This window comes from Mus caroli, chromosome 1, assembly GCF_900094665.2.
Source record: "Mus caroli chromosome 1, CAROLI_EIJ_v1.1, whole genome shotgun sequence".
Taxonomy (NCBI): domain Eukaryota; kingdom Metazoa; phylum Chordata; class Mammalia; order Rodentia; family Muridae; genus Mus; species Mus caroli.
The window spans coordinates 161,505,662-161,525,447 of NC_034570.1; the positions used below are offsets into that span (position 1 = coordinate 161,505,662).

A 19,786-nucleotide genomic window follows, 5' to 3' on the forward strand; every position below is an offset into this window, starting at 1 on the left:
ATATATATATATATATATATATATATATATATATATATATATATATAATCTAAAAAAAATATTAAAGGGAGGGCTAGAAAGATGTCTCAGTTGGTAAGAGCACTTGCGGCTCATGCAGGATAGTCACGTTCAGTTCCCAGCACCTACGTGGTGGCTCACACTGGGATAATTTCTTGTACTGCACTGTGTAACCATTGTATTTCTGCACCCAGAAGAGATTTAAGTGTGCGCCAACCTTGGTATCGTCATTTTGATGAAGCATTCTCTATCGCAGGGCTTCTCCATCGCCTTCTGATTGGTTTAATAAAGAGCTGAGCAGCCTATAGCAAAGCAGGAGGGGACAGGCAGAAGTTCTGAGCAGAGATAGAACTCTGGGAAAGAGCCAGAGGTAGGAGATTCGCCTGCCAGAGGAAGGAATGGGTGACAGAACGGAGTAAGAGGACACTAACGGCTCACGCACAGCAGAACTTAAATTAGAATAAGTGGGTTAATTAGATTATATGAGCTAACTGGGAAATCACATCGCTAAGCCTGAGCTATAATAATTGTCTCTGTGTCATTATCGGGTGGTTGGCAGGCTGAGACTATCCTGTGATGGACTGATAATCATTCATAACTTTAGTTACAGAGAGGATCTGACGCCCTCTTCTGAATTCCATGGGCACCAGACACACATGTGGCAGGTACATAATCACACATCCAGGCCAAACACCCAGACACAGGCAGATACATCTAAAGAGACTTATTTTTTAGCCGGGCGTGGTGGCGCACACCTTTAGGCAGAGGCAGGAGGCCTCTGAGTTCGAGTTTTCTGAGTTCGAGGCCAGCCTGGTCTACAAAGTGAGTGCCAGGACAGCCAGGGCTACACAGAGAAACCCTGTCTAGAAAAACCAAAAAAAAAAAAAAAAGAGACTTGTTTTTAATTAAAAAAGAGAAATGATGGGAAAATCTACATGGTTTGGTGACTTATGGAGGACAAGAGGAAAAAAAACCAAGATGACTAAATGGTTTCCATACTGAAAAACAATCTGGGTACCACTGATCAAAACCAAAGTAATCCCAGCATATGGAAGGCTCAGGGATCCTGACTGAGGCACCTGAGACCCTGTTCCACCTCTTCCCCACCCACCCCCGTGTGTGTGTGTGTGTGTGTGTGTGTGTGTGAGAGAGAGAGAGAGAGAGAGAAAGAGAGAGAGACACACATCTGGTTCCCTTGGAGGGCAGAAGGGCAGAAGAGAGCAGCAGATCTTCTGGAACTGGAGTTATACAGATGGCTGTGAGCTGCCATGTGGGTGTTGGAAACTGAACTCAGGTCCTCTCAAAGACCAAGTGCCCTTAACCATTGAGCCGTATCTCTGTCACAAGACCCTGTTTCAGAGTATGAAAAACAAAAGAGCTAAGTTATCGCGACAATTTTAGAATTTGAGTTTAAAAAAAAAAACAGAAAAACAAAAAACACAGAAATATTGTAGGAATGTGCTTTCGTTTTAATCCCAGGTGTGGGAACGTGGGCTGCTTCAGACTAACTGCAGCAGCTGACTGTGATTTGTCTCATGCAGAGGCGTGGTTTTCCCAGCTGCAAATAGTTTCTGTGTGACACTTGGAATTCTTAAAACTTCTCAGGGGTATATAAACACCCCAAGAGGCGGGGTGGTAGCGGATGGGTACTCAGGGATGTGGGTGGGGGTGGGAGGCTGGTTGTAGTTTTTTAGAGGCTGTGCTCAAAGAAGAAACAAAAGGAAAGAAATTAGATTTAGGGGTTGGTCTCTCTCTCTCTCTCTCTCTCTCTCTTTCCCTCCCCTCCACCTCTATCTTTCGTTCTCTCGCATCTAGTGATAAGGAGTGAAATAGGGGAGGGGTAAAGAGGAGGAAAAAAGAGAAGCCACAAAATAGCAAAGACCCGCTACACTAGCTGGGCAGGGGTGGCACACGCCTTTGATTCCAGCACTTGGGAGGCAGAGGCAGGCGGATTTCTGAGTTCGAGGCCAGCCTGGTCTACAGAGTGAGTTCCAGGACTCCCAAGGCTACACAGAGAAACGTTGAATTGAAAAACAAACAAAAAACATCAGCAAAGATTTCTGACAACTTGAAACAGCAGCTCTCAGCACTCACCATTCCAAGGAGGAGGTTTCCAGTGGGCTGTTTCCTTGGAGGGGTACATGACAGCTCCCGAAAACTGCTCTGCCCATTCAATATCTGGCTGCCACTGCCGAGCGCCTCTGGGGAATTAAAGATAGATCCTATACACCGGGCATGAGCAGTATGCATGGTTCTTCCATTCCAAGTCACTTCTCAAAACACGTTTTGGAGATTATAATGGAATCACAACCTTTCTCCCTTCCCCTTCCCTTCCAGCCCCCCATATCCCCCTCCCCACTCTCCTTCAAAGTCATGGCTTTTTTTCACTAGTTGTTATTGCAGGCATACATATATTTGTATATACATATATATTCCAAAATATCCTATCCACTCTTATGTGAGCCCGAAGAAGGATGGCCTGAATTGCAGAGCTGTGTTCTTCAATGCCAAGACACTGACACATATATTTGGGACATACAAAGCCGGGGTCGAAGCTGCTTCCTGAATATGAATGTTGAGAACATCATTTATGCATGGTAAACCTAAGATTACTAAGGGACAGGGAGTACGGAAGGCGGGAGGAGAGAGGGAAAGAGCATAGGCGAGCAAAAAAGAGGGAACTGGGGAAAGAGGGCTCAGAGAAGAGGGGGTCTCCTTCGGATATGGGAGGTACTCTCTAACCATTCATCTGAAGGGGAGGATATTTCATCCCGCATATTTCGCTTCTGACAAAAAAATATAAAAAATAAAAATTCATCTCCCTTACTTCCCATCCTTTGCCACAGGAGGCTGGCTGCACCTAGGAACCTAAGAAATCTGGTCTGCGTGAGGAGGGTTACAGGCCTGGGTCACTCTCCCCTCAGGGGTCACAGAGCCCTTGAAATGTCCTCAGACTGGAGACACTGCAGTTCTGCAGAGACCGCACGTAGGGACCGCCTCCTCCTCACCTGCTGGGCTGACTCGGCAAGCGGATCCCAGACCCGGGCCGTAGCACCGGGGCTCCGACCCCGCGGAGGCAGCGCAGCGCCCTCAGGGCCGCCATCTTTACCGGGCTGCAGACTGTAGGAAGGAGAGCCGGGCGGAAGTCGCTCCCGCGCGCCTCCTGGTGGGCTTCCCTTCTTATCGCCACAGCGGAGTCCCCATCTTGGAAGCTGGCAGGGAGGTCAATTGCGAACGGAACAACATCCGGATTCCGCTTCTCAGCTTCACTTGCGCTTCAATAACGACGACTGCGGTCATCTTTAGTAAGGGCGTCCCTCCCACGGCTTCTCTGGGCGTGAGAGACATTGACTGCTCTCTCCTGAGGCAACTTCGCGCAGAATCCAGCACTTCCCGCTAGGTCCATGCTCTGCACTCAAACTTACCTTAGAAACTGCGCTCCCGCTAGGTCCCCTACGCACTCTCTGTATGGACGTTCCTTGACTATTCCCTTCCCATCTTGGCCAGTCTCCTGCGGTAGTCCTGCTTTCCGACAGAAGCCCCAAGTTTTGATGACTATCTCTTTACTACGAAATCCAAAAGTGTTCATTTCCAGAGGTCCGGAAACGGGCTTGTGGGAAGGGACTCAAGTGCAGATGGGCAAGTCACAACAAATGGGAATTCACAGCCAAGGCCACGAGCGGCGGTGGAGCAAGGGGGCAATTGGTGCAAAGATAAGGAAGCACCAATTTACAAATGGGAGGGGGAAATGCTCTGACAGTGACTTAAATCCCTGTGATGCCCAAGTCACAGACTCAGGGAGCACCCTTAGCAATACCTAGTAACCCACCTCCATTCTGGACAGCCTTATGTGCCACAGTCTTCCTCAGACGTATCTAATAACATAGAAATGTAATAATTCCAGGACTCTGAGCCTAATGTTGTATGGACAAAGAGTTTTCCTGCCCTGGAGACTGATTTTTGTCTCTTTTTGTCTCCAAGCCCGGCTCCAGCTGGGCCACCCACTCTTTGAGGTTCTCCAATTTTCTCATTGGAAAGAGACCTCCTCCACATCTCCCCCAGACAGGGTCCCTGGGACATAGGCCACCAGCGGTGCAGCTGGGTGGAGCAGACAGACCAGGGGAGTGGCACGAGCATTCTTTGTTGCAGAGGAAGAGGAGAAAGCCAGATTTCTAGGCTGAAAATTGACCTAATGGGAAGCATACCAAAGGGTGGGACCAGAGATCCGTTGGCTGTGGGAACTGACCAAGACCTGGTGTAGACAAGGTGATCCCCAGAAAGTCAAGGCAGAGGCTTGGTCCCCTTACCCTCTACAGCCCCCTCTTCTTTTCTGGGCCTTTCCTCCTGAGATATAGTTTAAACACAAAATGTGGTGATGATGGGAGGGGGGAGTCCTCATTTTTGTGTTAATCCATCCTATGTGAAGTCAAGACAGACTCTAGCTTGCTTAGCCCTGAGGGTAGTTCGAGCAGGAACTGGGATGAGGGCTCTTGGGGGGCTACCTAGGACACTGCATCTTTTGTGCCTTCTCCTTCTGCCAGCACCCCCCTCCCCACGCGCTGTAGCTGCCACTCTGTGGCCCTTTGTCTTTCACTGCTTAGTCACACTCTTTGTTCTCAGCTCAGATGGGGGGATGGAAAGGGGCAATAAGAGTATCCTGGTGACAGCTCCTCTTGCCCCTGTCCCTTCTGGTCCCTCATCCCTTGTGTGATTGACTCCTCCTGCCTCAGCCCCTCTGCTCAGGACCAGGGAGGGTCAGGGCATGTGATGGGTCAAGAGGTGAGACTGGAAATCACCAGAGGGTGGGTAGTTCAGGAAGTGATAGGGACCAGGACAGGTATTAGTGATGGGAGCAGGAAGGGAGGGGAAGAGGAAGCATTCTGAGGAATATGATGTGGGGGACAGGAGCTGACCAGGTAGAGAATGAATAAGGGGACAGGGGCAGGGGAGGTGGGGCTTCTCTGGGAAAGGGAAGGGACTGCTGAGTGTACTCTCCTTCCTGGGGATTTCCTGGGGAAACAAGTGGCCACAGGGTGGAGTGAGCAGAAATTGCCCCCGCTCCTGAATGCTTCACTTCCTTGCCTTGAGAGTGTGTGCTTTGGTTTCTTAGTCCCCTCCAGTTCTGGAAGCAGAGGAGTCATTAGTTCCCTCCTCTAACACCCACACACATGCACATACTGGTCACTATCCCCATCCCAGGTTCTCTCTCTCTCTCTCTCTCTCTCTCTCTCTCTCTCTCTCAGTGTGTGTGTCTCCTCCCCTCCCCCCATGGGAAATGAGGAGTCAAAAACTACTAGATATTCCAGGAACTATTGGATTTGAAAGGTGGGCTCAAGGAAGTAGCAGAGATGACTTCTGGGTGAGAGAGAGAGAGAGAGCAGGTCTTGTCTAGGTGAGGGTCTGGCTGACTTGAGGTAGTGGGGTGTGCTGGGGTAGCTGGGTGTGGGTAGGAACGGGGCCAAGAGCCTGGGGGAATCTCCTGGGAGCTGAGCCAGGGAAATGGGCACTCAGGAAGTTGGGGAGGAGGAGGCCTAGGGTGGAATGGCTGTTCTATGCTTTAGATAGACTGGAGTAACTCGGGGTGGGGGGGACTTCAGAGAGGGAGGGAGGGAGAGAAGGAGAATGAATGAGAACAGACCTACTCTGGATGCTCCTCCTATAAAAAGACAAGTAGTTAGCGCTTCCTTTTCTGTCTGTTTCTTTCTTGTTTCCATTCTAACAAAGTTCTAACAGCTGTCTCCTTGCCTTCCTGTCTGTACCACCTCTTCTTCTCAGTGCCTTGGTCCCATCCTCTCTTCTTTCTCTCCTAATGCTTTCTTACCTGTTCCCCACTTCCTTTTAAACCCAGACAGCTTGACTCTAACAGATTAGCCTCTGGGGTAGAGGGTAGCATAAATGACTTCCTCAAGGAAGTGAGGAAGCATAGGCTAGACCAGGCTGGATAGGAAGGGCCTGAATTCTCCCAGGACAGAGTCTCATCTGTGACTGCTGTCCAGACCCTTTCCCCCAGTCCTGACCTCCCCTGGGGCTCTGTTCCACAAAAAAAAAAGAAAAAAAAAGAAAAAAAGAAACGGGAAAGAGACAGCTGAGGGCTGATAGTGGGATTTGGGAAAAAAGATGTGTCATCAGCTGGCTCAGTGCCTTAAATGCATCTGCTTGCTAGAGATTCCCTTCCCCTGGGCAAGTCCCTTCCCTCCCCCCCCCTTTCTTTTTTAAGGAAAAAAGAAAACCACTAAGGTCTTTGGGAAGCAATGATACATCCTCCATCCTTCAGAGTCCCAGTGACCAAGCTTCTGGCTGAGTGGCTTACAGATCTGCCACTCACACACAGAGGGCGGTTCTGGATGCTTAAAAGAGCTGGAGGGGAGAGAGGCTGGGGAGAACCCGGGGAAGACCCACAGATACACAGAAACGAGAGAGACAGAAGAGGAGAGAGACAGAGACAAAGAGACAGCAGCAGCAGCAGCAGCAGGAGGAGGCAAAGACAGGGCAAGCACTGAGGCAAAGCCAGACAGCTGAGCAGAGGGAGAAGCCAAGGAGTCACAGACAAAGACCTGGGACAGAAAGGCAAAGGAGGAAGTTTTAGAGCAGAGAGAACTAGTGGGCACTTTTCCTGAGCCCAGGGGCTGTTTTCTTTTTCATCTTCTCTGAAAGTCCCTAGCCCATCTAAAAACTTTGCCTCAGATTTTGGCACAAGCCCCAAAGCCCTTCTGGCTTTAACGAGGAGCCTTCCACAGTCAGGGTGTGGAGCATTTTGGTGCCGCAGATGGCCTCAATCCATCCCAGCTGCAGCCCGGGTACCATGTCCCAGATGGGCTTGCATCCCAGGAGGGGCTTGACTGGGCACTGGCTGCGAAGATTCCAACCCTGCTTGCTGCTTCACACTGTGCAGTGGCAGAGGCTGCTGTTGCTGGCCTCCCTCCTGCCCTTAGTGTGGTCAGCCAGCCCCCTCCCCCGGGAGGAGGAGATCGTGTTTCCAGAGAAGCTCAATGGCAGTAGCATCCTACCTGGATCAGGCGTTCCTGCCAGGCTGCTGTACCGATTGCCAGCCTTTGGGGAGATGTTGCTACTAGAACTAGAACAGGACCCTGGGGTGCAGGTAGAGGGGTTGACAGTACAGTACCTGGGCCAGGCACCTGAGATGCTGGGTGGGGCAGAGCCAGGTACCTACCTGACTGGCACCATCAATGGAGATCCGGAGTCGGTGGCATCTCTGCACTGGGACGGGGGAGCCCTATTAGGGGTACTGCAGTACCGTGGGGCTGAACTCCACCTCCAGCCTCTGGAAGGAGGCGCCCTTAACTCTGCTGGGGGACCAGGGGCTCACATCCTACGCCGGAAGAGTCCTGCCAGCAGCCAAGGTCCCATGTGCACCGTCAAGGCTCCTTCTGGGAGCCCGAGTCCCATTTCCCGCAGAACCAAGGTAGGCAACTCTGGAGATCGTGCCCCGTGCCCATATCATCCTCCCGCCATGTCTGCCCTACTGACCCCTATTCACCCTCTCTCCTCCCACTTCCACTTGCAGCTTTCCAGCTTCTCTCCTTCTCTCTGCCTTCCCCATCTCCACTACCCTTTCTTTGAAAAATCCTGGCTACTCCCTGCTTCGGTCCTTTGCTTTGCTCTGAGGATTCCCTGAGGTAGGTCAGATTCTCTGGGCCGGAATGACCTCTCCCCCTCTCTCCCCCGCCCCTTCCTGGCCCTGGAGTCTCCTGCTGACACAGTTCCCAGCAGTAAAGCTCTCCCAACAGCCTGTTGGCCTAGGCTCTTTTCTCTGCCCCAGTGATTTTTTTACCCCCACCCCCAGCTACAGGAGTAAAATTTGAGGCCCGGGGGATTGAGTTTTTGGCTTCTGATGTTCCGTTTAAAATTGTTCTGGTAAACTGCAAACTAGGGCAGGAGGAGGCTGGCATCCCATACCTCTGGGTCAATCTTCTTCCCACACTGTGGGCTGACTGCAGGGCTGCCTGAGGCGCTATCCTCCCTCCCACTCCTGGGTCTCCCCCCCTTCTTCTCCCCCCNCCCCTCCTCTAGCTTTAATCCAGACCAGACACTCCTTCCACACCCGCCACGCTGAGATCTGGCTGTGGCCCTAGCTGCTGACTGAATTGTTCCTCCAACCACACAGTGCAGACACGTCGCAGCAGCTCAGCCTCTAGTCCTACTCCCACAAGCCCGGCCACACTTGGGGACCCTAATGCCCCTCCTCCCTGAGTCAGTCCCAGCTGCTTTTCACCTCTGGGGCCCACTTAGCCATGAAACGTGGCAAGCCTCCTCTTCTTCCAGAACAACAGCTGATTCTTCAACATTACCACAAAAGCCCTGGGATTTGGGGTTAGAGGGAGGGCCCAAACCAGTCAGTCACTTCAGGAGTCCTGAGGCACACGTGAGGGCCAGCCGACTAGGCTGAGTTCTAGACCCCGGAATGAAGGGAGGTGAGAGAGATCTTAGGACCCTCCTCTCTCTCATTTTTTTTTTTTTCTTCTCCTCAAGCGCTTCGCTTCTCTGAGTAGATTCGTGGAGACACTGGTGGTGGCAGATGACAAGATGGCAGCATTCCATGGTACAGGGTTAAAGCGCTACCTGCTGACGGTTATGGCAGCGGCCGCTAAAGCCTTTAAACACCCAAGCATCCGAAACCCTGTCAACTTGGTGGTGACGCGCCTGGTGATCCTGGGGTCCGGCCAGGAAGGGCCCCAAGTGGGGCCAAGTGCCGCCCAGACCCTACGCAGCTTCTGCACCTGGCAGCGGGGCCTCAACACCCCTAACGACTCAGATCCTGACCACTTTGACACAGCCATTCTGTTCACCCGGCAGGTAAGGCCTCAGTCAGCACCACAGGAAAGGGACCACAACACAGAGAGAGGCACAACCACTCCATGGGCCATGATGAAGAAGATGCCCCTGGAGTTACACACGAGCCTGGCGCCAGCCGCACAGCCATGGGGTGCCTATGTGGGCCCTGACCGTGCTGGCCCCAGCGTCTAGTTCCTTGCTAACCTGGATATCAGCCCTAAGCATGGTCTGTGCTCCTTCTCCACAGGACCTGTGTGGGGTCTCCACTTGTGACACCCTGGGTATGGCTGATGTGGGCACAGTGTGTGATCCAGCTAGGAGCTGTGCTATTGTGGAAGATGATGGGCTCCAGTCAGCCTTCACTGCTGCTCATGAACTGGGTAAGGAAGCTCTGGGGCAGTGTGGCACCTGAACTGGATGTGAGGGGGACTGAGGATACTCTAATGATATAAGGGGCTCACTAGAGTACACATTGGGGTACCAAGATATCTTCCTTCCCAGCCCTAAGTCCAGGGTCAGAAGCCCTCTGTGCTCTGGGTGCAGACAAGCATAGATTCTTCCCCCACCCCCACCCCCACCCCAAGACAGGGTTTCTCTGTGTAGCCCTGGCTGTCCTGGAACTTACCCTATAGACCAGGCTGGCCTCGAACTCAGAAATCCACTTGCCTCTGCCTCCCAGGGACTGCCCGGCTCATGGCTTCTTCTAGTAAATAAAATAGCAGGTGGAAACTGACTTTGGACTGTATGCACATACATGAGTACACACGTTTGGAAGGGGCGAGAGTAAGGGAATAGGAGTGGAGGATTGGGAGTGTTAGCGACAGTGGAAAGTAAACAGAGAGGGGCCTTTCCTTTGGGGAAGAGAAGACAGGGCAATAGGGGCTCCACATTGAATCTTCAGAGAACCATGAGGGGATCTGAGAGCGGGGCAGGGAAGGTGGATCTGATCATCGACAGCTGCACCCAAGTGTATGATGGAGCCCTGTGAGGACACGGGATGAACCCTCTAGACGCCAGCAGGACCTTTTCTCTTATAGGCCATGTCTTCAACATGCTCCATGATAACTCCAAGCCATGCACTAACTTGAATGGGCAGGGGGGTTCCTCTCGCCATGTCATGGCTCCTGTCATGGCCCATGTGGACCCTGAAGAGCCCTGGTCGCCCTGCAGTGCCCGATTCATCACTGACTTCCTGGACAATGGCTATGGTAAGCTGGTGACACCTTTCTCAGAGTAGGGACTCAATGCCTGCCCTCTCTCACTGGATGCTTATTTCTGGAATATTATCTGTGGGCCACACTGAGTCCTCCATGTGTGTTCCCTCTGCTGTATGTAATGGGGTGAGAAATGCTGCTGCCTTGGTGTGGTTCCCACTACCTATGACAACAAATAGCACAGATAAGGGGGTGAGGGAGCTTATAGTGGCTCCACACAATTAGAACTGACCCTTTAAGGGCCAGCACTGCTCCAGATTGAAACGGACTGGCTATGGACCAGTTGACCATCTTGCCACTCAATAAAGTGTGCAAGGCTGCAGAATGGCTATCTCCAGACAAAAGTTCTTATTTTATTTTAATTTCTGTATGTGGGTATACATGCTTGCAGGGGCCCTTGGAGGCCAGAAAGAGGGTCTTGGATCCCCTGGAGCTCGAGGCAGTTAGTGAGTCACTTGATGTAGTGCTGGGAACTGAACTGGAGACCTCTTCAAGCGCTCTTAACTGTGGAGCCATGTCTCCAGCTCCCCAAAGCAGCTGATTAGAAGCAGTCTCAGAAATTCTATAGATGGGCATGGTGGCACAGCCCTTTAATCCCAGCATTCAGAGGCAGAGGCATCCATGTGCGTTTGAGGTCAGCCTGGTCTATGTAGTGCGTTCCAGGACAACGAGGACTATATAAGGAGACCACATCTCTAGAGGAATGAGAGAAAGAAAGAAAGAAAGAAAGAAAGAAAGAAAGAAAGAAAGAAAGAAAGAAAGGAAGAAAGGAAGAGAGAGAGAGAGAGAGAAGGATTGTGCAGAGATGCTATGAATGGTGGCATATGCCTATAATCCTAGCATTTGGGAAACGAAAGCAGAATTGCCACATGGCTTCAGGCAAGCTTGGGCTGTATAACAGTGAGTTCCAGGCCATCTGGGGCTATAGAGTGAGACTGCCCTCAAGACTCCAAGCAGGGCTGGCAAGATGGTGCAGCAGGTTAAGGCACTGGCTGAGAATCTGACAGCCAGGTTTCAGGTTGTCCTCTGACTTCCATTCATGGGCACTCCCTTCTCCTGAATGTGATATAAAAGTGAATGTGATTTAAAAAATAGTTTTGAAAACCCAAATTCTGGGGCTGGACAGATGGCTCAGCAGTTAAGAGCGTGACTGCTCTTCTAAAGGACCTGGGTTCAATTCCCAGCACCCACATGGTGACTCACAACCATCTGTAATGGGATCTGATGCCCTCTTCTGGTGTGTTTGACGACAGCTATAGTGTACTTATATTCATTAAATAAAGAAAAAAGAAAAGAAAACCCAAATTCTACTAGTTGTGGAAATTTTCAATCCCCATCTGGGGTTTCTACCCCACCTTGAATATTCAGTTCCCAGGAAATGACACATACAACTTTTTTTTTTTTTGGTTTTTCGAGACAGGGTTTCTCTGTGTAGCCCTGGCTGTCCTGGCACTCACTTTGTAGACCAGGCTGGCCTCGAACTCAGAAATCCGCCTGCCTCTGCCTCCCGAGTGCTGGGATTAAAGGCGTGCGCCACCACGCCCGGCTCACATACAACTTTTATATTTATAATAAGTCATAATCAGCACAAGAGCTGAGCAGATATCTATCCTCTATGCTAATATGCCTGTTTCCCAACCAATAATCCCACTGTATAATTTGCCATGTTTTTCTGGGCTGCTCTTAGCCAAGCCACATGGCCATTATTTCATGATTCATGAATCCTCCTCCATCCCTCATCTTCTCTCCCTCCTGGTTCTCCTCTGACTCCCAAGCTCGGAACCCTAAACCCCACCTATGTCTCTTCTGCACAGTTATTGGCTATAGGTCTCTTTATTATCAATCAAAAATAACTTGGGGGCAACCAGGTCTTGAGGAACCAGTATTAGCATTAGAATACAAATAGCATCAGGCCAACCCACTACAAGTAGTACAACCCACAATGATGATGATGATGATGATGATGATGATGACAAATTCTGCAGTGGGTAAGACCAGGTGGAAGCACTTTTGGTTCCTACGCTGATTGAGTTCTTTGTTTACATATAGACATGTGGCTATAAGTTACTTCACTTCTCTGTGCTTGTAGTTAGCTAGTAGGTAACTTAGATGTAATAGCAGCCAGTATCCCACAGTACTGTGATTAGTAACTTTATATGTTAACCCCCTTTCAGGGCACTGCCTCTTAGACAAACCAGAGGCTCCCCTCCATCTACCAGCGACTTTTCCTGGCAAGGACTATGACGCTGACCGCCAATGCCAACTGACCTTCGGTCCTGACTCAAGCCATTGTCCACAGCTGCCACCGCCCTGTGCTGCCCTCTGGTGCTCTGGCCACCTCAATGGCCATGCCATGTGCCAGACGAAGCACTCACCCTGGGCTGATGGCACTCCCTGTGGGTCTGCACAGGCCTGCATGGGTGGCCGCTGTCTGCACGTGGACCAGCTCAAGGACTTCAATGTGAGACCTCAGGGTGTGGCTTGGGTAACAGGCCTATAGAAAGGACTGGCCCTAAGCAAGCCTAGGAGCGAATGTGCTCACCCCATCTCCGTTCTGTGCCCTTGCAGGTTCCTCAGGCTGGAGGCTGGGGCCCCTGGGGACCATGGGGTGACTGCTCCAGGACTTGTGGGGGTGGTGTCCAGTTCTCCTCCCGGGATTGCACAAGGCCTGTCCCCCGGAACGGTGGCAAGTATTGTGAGGGCCGCCGGACTCGCTTCCGCTCCTGCAACACGGAGAACTGCCCACACGGCTCAGGTTAGGGGTGTGACGTATGGGAGCCCTGGGAAGGGGTGGTGGACAGGAAGGATTGTTCCTTGAGTCCTGGCCTAAGGTGCGGATTTTGTCTTCTGCCAGGGAAATTTCTTTATCTTTCTAGAACTATCCCTGGAAATCTGTGAGGGAGAGATGCCATGCTGGCTAAATTTCTGAGGGTCTAGGTGGAAGGGTGTGTGGGATGGTGTGAGGAGAGAGAGGCTCAGGCTGTTTGCTTTATGCCTGTAGCATTGACCTTCCGTGAAGAGCAGTGTGCTGCCTACAACCACCGAACCGACCTCTTCAAGAGCTTTCCAGGGCCCATGGACTGGGTTCCACGCTACACAGGTGTGGCCCCTCGAGACCAATGCAAACTCACCTGCCAGGCCCGGGCACTGGGCTACTACTACGTACTGGAGCCCCGGGTGAGGACCAGAGACCTTCAGGCCCAGTCGAGGCTAACACACTTCCCAGTGGCTCCACAGTCCTGCATGTCAGCATACAGACTCACTCAGTCTTGTCTGTCCATGATTGTCCCATATTAGAAGAACAGAGGCCTGACCTTGGGTCAGTGGCCAGTGAAGCTGCTCCGGCTTGTATCTTTGTTTGCTTCACTCTTCCTCCATTCTTTTGCACATTTGGTGCAAATGACTTTCGGGGAGGAAATCCTTGACTCGATTCTCCACTCTTTCACTTTTGACTCTGTCAAAGTATTGGTTCTCTGACAATCAGTCCCTCAGTGGATAGACTAAAGAGTGGTAACTCGTGGACACCCCTTTTGTATTACAGAGTGGCAGGTTCAAGGGAAAACAAGCTCTAGGATCTTTGGACGCCCCTGCCTTCTCCAGGAGTCTATATAAAATTATTCCTGCAAGTTTGTTGCCCTCTAGTGGCCATTGGCAGCTGTACCATTAAGTTTAGAGTTTGGTGCTGGGACTAAAAATCCTGGCCCTCTCAATTTGTGATATTTCTTTTTTTTTTTTTTTTAAAGTTTTTTTTTTTTTTTTTTTTTAAAGATTTATTTATTTATTATATGTAAGTTCACTGTAGCTATCTTCAGACACTCCAGAAGAGGGCACCAGATCTCGGTTACGGATGGTTGTGAGCCACCATGTGGTTGCTGGGATTTAAACTCTGGACCTTCGGGGAAGAGCAGTCGGGTGCTCTTACCCACTGAGCCATCTCACCAGCCCGTGATACTTCTAAACCTCAAAAGTTCACCCTTAGAAATTGTGAGACCTAAAGCATTTTGTGCCTCACCTGATGCACAGTCAGCGCAAGGACACTAGTTATGTGTATCATTATTATCCTATTAATCCCATACAGCAGAAAGCTCCCCTACATCTCTCCCTTTCCTGTGATTTTTCCAATTTCACCTTCCAGATGTTTTACCTTCCAAACCCCTGCTGACTTAGCAAGAACTCTTATTATTAACAATATCCCACCTTTGCTCCTCAGGTGGCAGATGGGACTCCCTGCTCCCCAGACACCTCCTCTGTCTGTGTCCAGGGCCGCTGTATCCATGCTGGCTGTGACCGGATCATTGGCTCCAAAAAGAAATTTGACAAGTGCATGGTGTGCGGCGGGGATGGCTCTCGCTGCAGCAAGCAGTCGGGCTCCTTCAAAAAATTCAGGTCCTTCCAGTAGTTCTTGTCTGCTCTGTTCTCCTGGTCTAGTCTTGGGGCCCATGGCTTTCCTGCCCACTCAGCACTTTCTGTAGTCTCAGCAAGAGACAGATAAGTAGGTGGTTACAATGCAGTGCTCCACATGTTGAACACAGAGGGCACAAGAGCTCTTGAAGGCATCAGGGAAGGCTCCCTTTGCGGTGACCTCTGAGCGAAGAGTAGGAATTAGACAGGACCCAGGGAGGCCAGGACTGGCAAGACATTCAGTAAGCAGTAGTGCGAGTCCAGAGAGAAGGGTAAGAAAGGTACACTTGCTGGTAGCTCTGTTCTAGGATGGACAGATACCACATAAAACCTTAAAGAAGCAACCCTGTCTTAGTCAGGGTTTCTATTCCTGCACAAACATTATGACCAAGAAGCAAGTTGGGGAGGAAAGGGTTTATTCAGCTTACACTTCCATATTGCTGTTCATCACCAAAGGAACTCAGGACTGGAGCTCAAGCAGGTCAGGAAGCAGGAGCTGATGCAGAGGCCATGGAGGGATGTTCTTTACTGGCTTGCTTCCCCTGGCTTGCTCAGCTTGCTTTCTTATAGAATCCAGGACTAACAGCCCAGGGATGGCACCACCCACAACGGGCCCTCCCACCCTTGATCACTAATTGAGAAAATGCCCCACAGCTGGATATCATGGAGGCATTTCCTCAACTGAAGCTCCTTTCTCTGTGATAACTCCAGCTGTGTCAAGTTGACACACAAAACCAGCCAGTACAAGCCCCTAACACACATACATCCACACCCAGACAAACACAGTATGGCCAGCTGAAGGGATTAAGGCGATGCTGAGTTCTTTATTTACTTTTTCCTCACAGGTATGGATACAGCGATGTGGTCACGATCCCTGCGGGGGCCACCCATATCCTTGTACGGCAGCTGGGGGGGTCTGGTCTCAAGAGCATCTACCTGGCCCTGAAGCTTTCAGATGGTTCTTACGCCCTCAATGGTGAATACACGCTGATGCCCTCCCCAACCGATGTGGTACTTCCTGGGGCAGTCAGCTTGCGCTACAGCGGAGCCACAGCAGCCTCAGAGACACTGTCTGGACATGGGCCACTGGCCCAGCCCTTGATGCTGCAAGTCCTGGTGGCTGGCAACCCACAGAATGCACGTCTGCGGTACAGTTTCTTTGTCCCGCGGTCAGTCCCTTCAACACCACGCCCTCCTCCCCAAGACTGGCTGCAACGCAGGGCAGAGATACTGAAGATCCTTCGGAAGCGTCCCTGGGCAGGCCGGAAATAACCTCACTGTCCCGGCTGCCCTTTTTGGGCGCCGGGGCCTCGGACTCGTCTGGGAGAATGAGCAGGCTTCTGCAACTGCCTCGTGCTAAAACACAGTAGGGAGGTGTAGAGGGTGAGATCTGCCTGCCTCACTCCCCCAAACCGCAGGCTGGCCCTGCCCTGGCTTCCTGCCCTGGGAGGCAGTGATGTCTTGGTGAATGGAAAGGGGCTAGGTGACAGTACCCTATCTACTAAACTGCCCCCTCTACCCTGCAGGTCACAGGAGGAAGGGGGAAAGACAAGGTGGGTCCTGGGTCCTAGTTGTATTTATTTGGTATTTATTCACTTTTATTTAGCACCAGGAAAGGGGACTAGGGTCTTGGGGAAACTCACCTATTATAGCCCCAACCTAGTTATGAAATCCAGGGTGTTGGTGACAAATATGAGTGGGGTGTGTGTGTGTGTGTGTGTGTGTATGAGGTACAACCTGCCCTGCTTTCCTCTCCCTAATTTTTTTTTTCTGGGAAAAGGAAAGTCAAAGGTAGGATTGCCTTCAGGGAGTAAGGGATGATCGTGTTTTTAAATTGAAGTTTGCTATTTATGTGCTCTTTTTGGAGTCAGACAAATGTGGGTTATATTCTGGCCCCGCATCTTTGAGCATTAGTTTTCTCATGTGCCAATAATAATCCCTTAGAAATCGGTTGTAAGGATTAAATGATGTAAATAAAGAACTAGCATAGAGCCTCTCTCTCAGTAGGTGCTCAAGAAACAAACGGCAGCTGCTGCTCCTGTGGTCCTTGTTCTTCCAGTCACCCTCCATAGAGGCTCTGCCAGGCACTCGAAGTCCACAAGGATTCATGTCACTTGTGCCTATCTTTAGTCCCAGGCTCAGATCCTTCAGTTGGCAGTACCCTGTTTAGGAGAGTTCAGACTCTCAGATAGCCATCTTGTCTATTACTTCTGTAGGCACAGGCACATAAGCACCTGCAGCAGACATAATAGACACTTGGCAAAGATAGTCAACAAGAACATGAAGGTACAAGAACAGAACCCAACAACTCTCTCAACACAAACAGGAGCTTAGTTGTAAGAATGGCAGAAGGGGTGGAGAAGGGATGACGTAGTCGCATCCTGGCATTCCAGGAGCTGGTGGATCTGAACTTGAGCTAGGGTCCAGCATCTTATTACCTGGGTGATGTTGGGCAAGGGCTGATAAATGACCTTGGATTACAAGTCTGTGGAATGGGGCCAGTAATAACTGCTCTGACAGCATGGCTCTGTGCTCAAGGATTTTCAAACAGGAAAGGCCATTGTAACAGGAGAAGTGACCTTTGTGGTGACAGACTGGGACAGTGACTCCAGAATCAATCAATGTAAGCCCAGCCAACATCTAGGAATGGAATTCAATGAGAGGAACAGGATGTGGTCTAGTAGGCAATAATCAACAAAGCAAAGCAAAGCAAAATAAAAAAAAATCTGACAAGAGTGGAGCCATCTGTCAATCTGTCCAGTGGCGGCAGAATGTGAGGACCAGCACTGACTGAAATGGATCTCCCTTCCTTGAGGGGTAACCTAGTCAGTCTTATGTGCGTCAGGGACAGGCGGAAGTGTCAGTGGAGAATTTCACATGTTAAGTGGCAAATGCAGAGCTTCTAGGATTGTGGAAGGGACTGAATGTTGAGGTAGGAAGGAGCTGTAGGTTAGGAAGACCCTGAGGTGAGGTGGACTGTGGAGACACTAAAGGCATCTTGCTCTGCCATAGGAGAGTAGGGGCGAGAAGGGGAGAGGCAGGCACAGAGGGCAAGGCTGTTTGTGTGCTGTATTCATTGGGACCAGGCTTGGCTGGTCAAGTTCTAAACGAGGCAGAGCGTTGTAGAGTGCTCTGTGCTTTACGCCAGCAAGCACAGTGGCTGCTCTCTCTGCAGACTTGAGGGAAGGGCTGGCTACACTCCTCTCTTTAGCGTGCATTGCTCCCACTCCCATGCTTGCTCTCTGATGTGGGCCTCGTGATGCTTCTACCAACCAGGCAGGAGGAGGCAGCAACAGGACAGTGGCATCTTCAGTTGCTTCAGCTAGGTGGTAAGATTGGACCAACAGTATGTTTATGGAACTTAATACTATGAACTCATGGTACAAGCAGAGCTTTGTTGAAGTGAATGTAAAACACAAATGATATACGGCCGTGTCCTTAAAGAGCTCACACTGAAACCGGGCGTGGTGGCACACGCTTTTAATCCCAGCACTCGGGAGGCAGAGGCAGGCAGATTTCTGAGTTCGAGGCCAGCCTGGTCTACAAAGTGAGTGCCAGGACAGCCAGGGCTACACAGAGAAACCCTGTCTCGAAAAACCAAAAAAAAAAAAAAAAAAAAAAAAGAGCTCACACTGCATCCTGGGGGAGGGGGGAGGTTGTGCAGCACATGCCCACAAAGAGAGTCAAGGGTCAGTCCGAGGAGTTATAAGATAAAGGCAAAATGGACTTTGCAGAGCTTGAGCCTAGTACCTGAGCACCAGGGCTCAGGGAAGAGGAACGAGATTTGGGCTTTGGGAAGTGGGTCATTATGGTAACACTTCTCACATTTCTTTGGGGTTCTTGGCAATTTACTTTGTAAGTCACTGTCATATGTTATTTTAAAGAAAAACCACTTTGTTCACCAGGTAGGGTTCTTACTGGCACGAAGAAATTTTCTCCTTGGGAGGTAGAAATAGATGGGTCGGGATTTCAAAGCTATCCTCCGCTGCAACATCATAGCATAAGGCAAGTTTGGTTACATGGAACTTTGTCTCAAAAGAGGAGGAGGGGGCTGGAGAGATGGCTCAGTGGTTAAGAGCACTGACTACTTTTCCAGAGGTCCCGAGTTCAATTCCCAGCAACCACATGGTGGTTCACAGCCATCTGTAATGGGATCTGATGCCCTCTTCTGGTGTGTCTGAACACAGCGACTATGTACTCATATAAATAAATAAAATCTTTAAAAAAAAAAAAAAAGAGGAAGAGGAGGAGGTAGAGAATTTTGAAGGCTAGAGAGATGGCTCAGCTGTTAAGAGTCCTGGTTGCTCGTCCAGAGAACCTGAGTTTGAGTGCCAGCACCCATAAGGCAGCTTACAACCATTTGCAGCTCCAGTTCCAGGGAATCAATACTCCCTTTTGTTCTCTGTGGGTATTTAGGCATGCATGTGGTGCATGGACATACATGCAGACAAAACACTGATATCCACAAAGTGTAAATAAATAAAGAAAAATTTAAAAGTATTGAGTTTAAAGGCCACTTCTGTGATGATTGACTGATTGATTGATTGACTGATGGTTGGTTGGTTGATGAAGTGGGTGGGTTTGTATAGTGAAAGAGGGTCAGAGACAGTTAGCTCTTCAAAAAGATGAGTATCCCAGTTCTCAATGCTGGGCAACACCTGACCTTTTTGAGGAATGATCTTCCTTGTTCCGCCCCTCCAGGGCCAGAATATAAGTTCCACATAACAGCTATCCTGAAGTCGAGAGTCCAACAAGCTTTTGCTAGAAGTGGAAATGAGGGAATAAAGCTCTCTGTCTATGGACCAAGAGGAGCTCAGTCTCCAGTTCGTCTAAGTACTGCCTCTGTAGCTTTGAGCTACGATGCGGTATAGAAGCAAGAGTAGGAAGAGGGCAAACAAGAAGAGAGGGGAGGGTGCCAGAACTGCTCGGGTATCTGTAAAGATGAAAGGAGGGACAGGGAGAGACTTGACAAAGAAGAGGCAGTGATTGACAAGGGGTGTGTCCCCTGAAGAAGTTTAAGTAGAGTTCAGACTCTCTCATCTCATGAGATGGCAAATGCTATCTATGCATGAGGACTCGGCTGAGCTGGGAAGGCGGCTGTAGCAGGGCAGGATTCAAATCAATTTCCTCAACCCCCTCCTGTCTGCCTCTGACATTCTCACTTCTGTGGTTAGAGCAGAGGAAAACTGGGCTTTCGTCCAATCACTATTTTGGTGGTGGTGGTGGGAGAGCCAGGGTTTCTGCGGAGTACTGGAGAACAGGCATTTGTTTTTCTACATGAACTCTAGCTCCGCTTCTGTCTGTCCTTCCCATACAGCAGCCTCTCTCTCTCTCTCTCTCTCTCTCTCTCTCTCTCTCTC

At 50.3% G+C, this 19,786-nt stretch overlaps 2 protein-coding genes across 2 annotated transcripts in view; one reads left to right on the forward strand and one right to left on the reverse strand.

Annotated features, from left to right (window-relative positions):
• Nucleotides 1–3,348, reverse strand: part of Ndufs2 (NADH:ubiquinone oxidoreductase core subunit S2) — a 12,641-nt gene extending 9,293 nt beyond the window's left edge. The window contains exons 1-2 of the mRNA XM_021177238.2: nt 3,027–3,348; nt 2,113–2,219 (exon numbers count right to left, since the gene is read on the reverse strand). Of these exons, the coding sequence (XP_021032897.1) occupies nt 2,113–2,219; nt 3,027–3,121 (202 nt within the window). The 5' untranslated portion in view covers nt 3,122–3,348. The remainder of the gene's footprint in view (nt 1–2,112; nt 2,220–3,026) is intronic.
• A 3,044-nt stretch (nt 3,349–6,392) lies between these two features.
• Adamts4 (ADAM metallopeptidase with thrombospondin type 1 motif 4) lies at nt 6,393–16,417 on the forward strand. Its single transcript, XM_021170120.1, has 9 exons — nt 6,393–7,441; nt 8,509–8,832; nt 9,059–9,191; nt 9,849–10,019; nt 12,200–12,486; nt 12,594–12,780; nt 13,027–13,202; nt 14,236–14,411; nt 15,272–16,417. The coding sequence occupies exons 1-9, from the start codon at nt 6,785–6,787 to the stop codon at nt 15,696–15,698; spliced, it is 2,538 nt and encodes an 845-aa protein (XP_021025779.1). The 5' UTR covers nt 6,393–6,784; the 3' UTR covers nt 15,699–16,417.
• Nucleotides 16,418–19,786: the final 3,369 nt, after the last annotated feature.

Excerpts from the sequence above, each read along its gene's own strand:
- Adamts4 (XM_021170120.1), top strand. The coding sequence starts at position 6,785 with ATGGCCTCAATCCATCCCAGCTGCAGCCCGGGTACCATGTCCCAGATG. Across the intron at positions 8,833-9,058 it reads CCATTCTGTTCACCCGGCAG|GACCTGTGTGGGGTCTCCAC; the intron begins GTAAGGCCTCAG and ends CCTTCTCCACAG. Across the intron at positions 10,020-12,199 it reads CTTCCTGGACAATGGCTATG|GGCACTGCCTCTTAGACAAA; the intron begins GTAAGCTGGTGA and ends ACCCCCTTTCAG.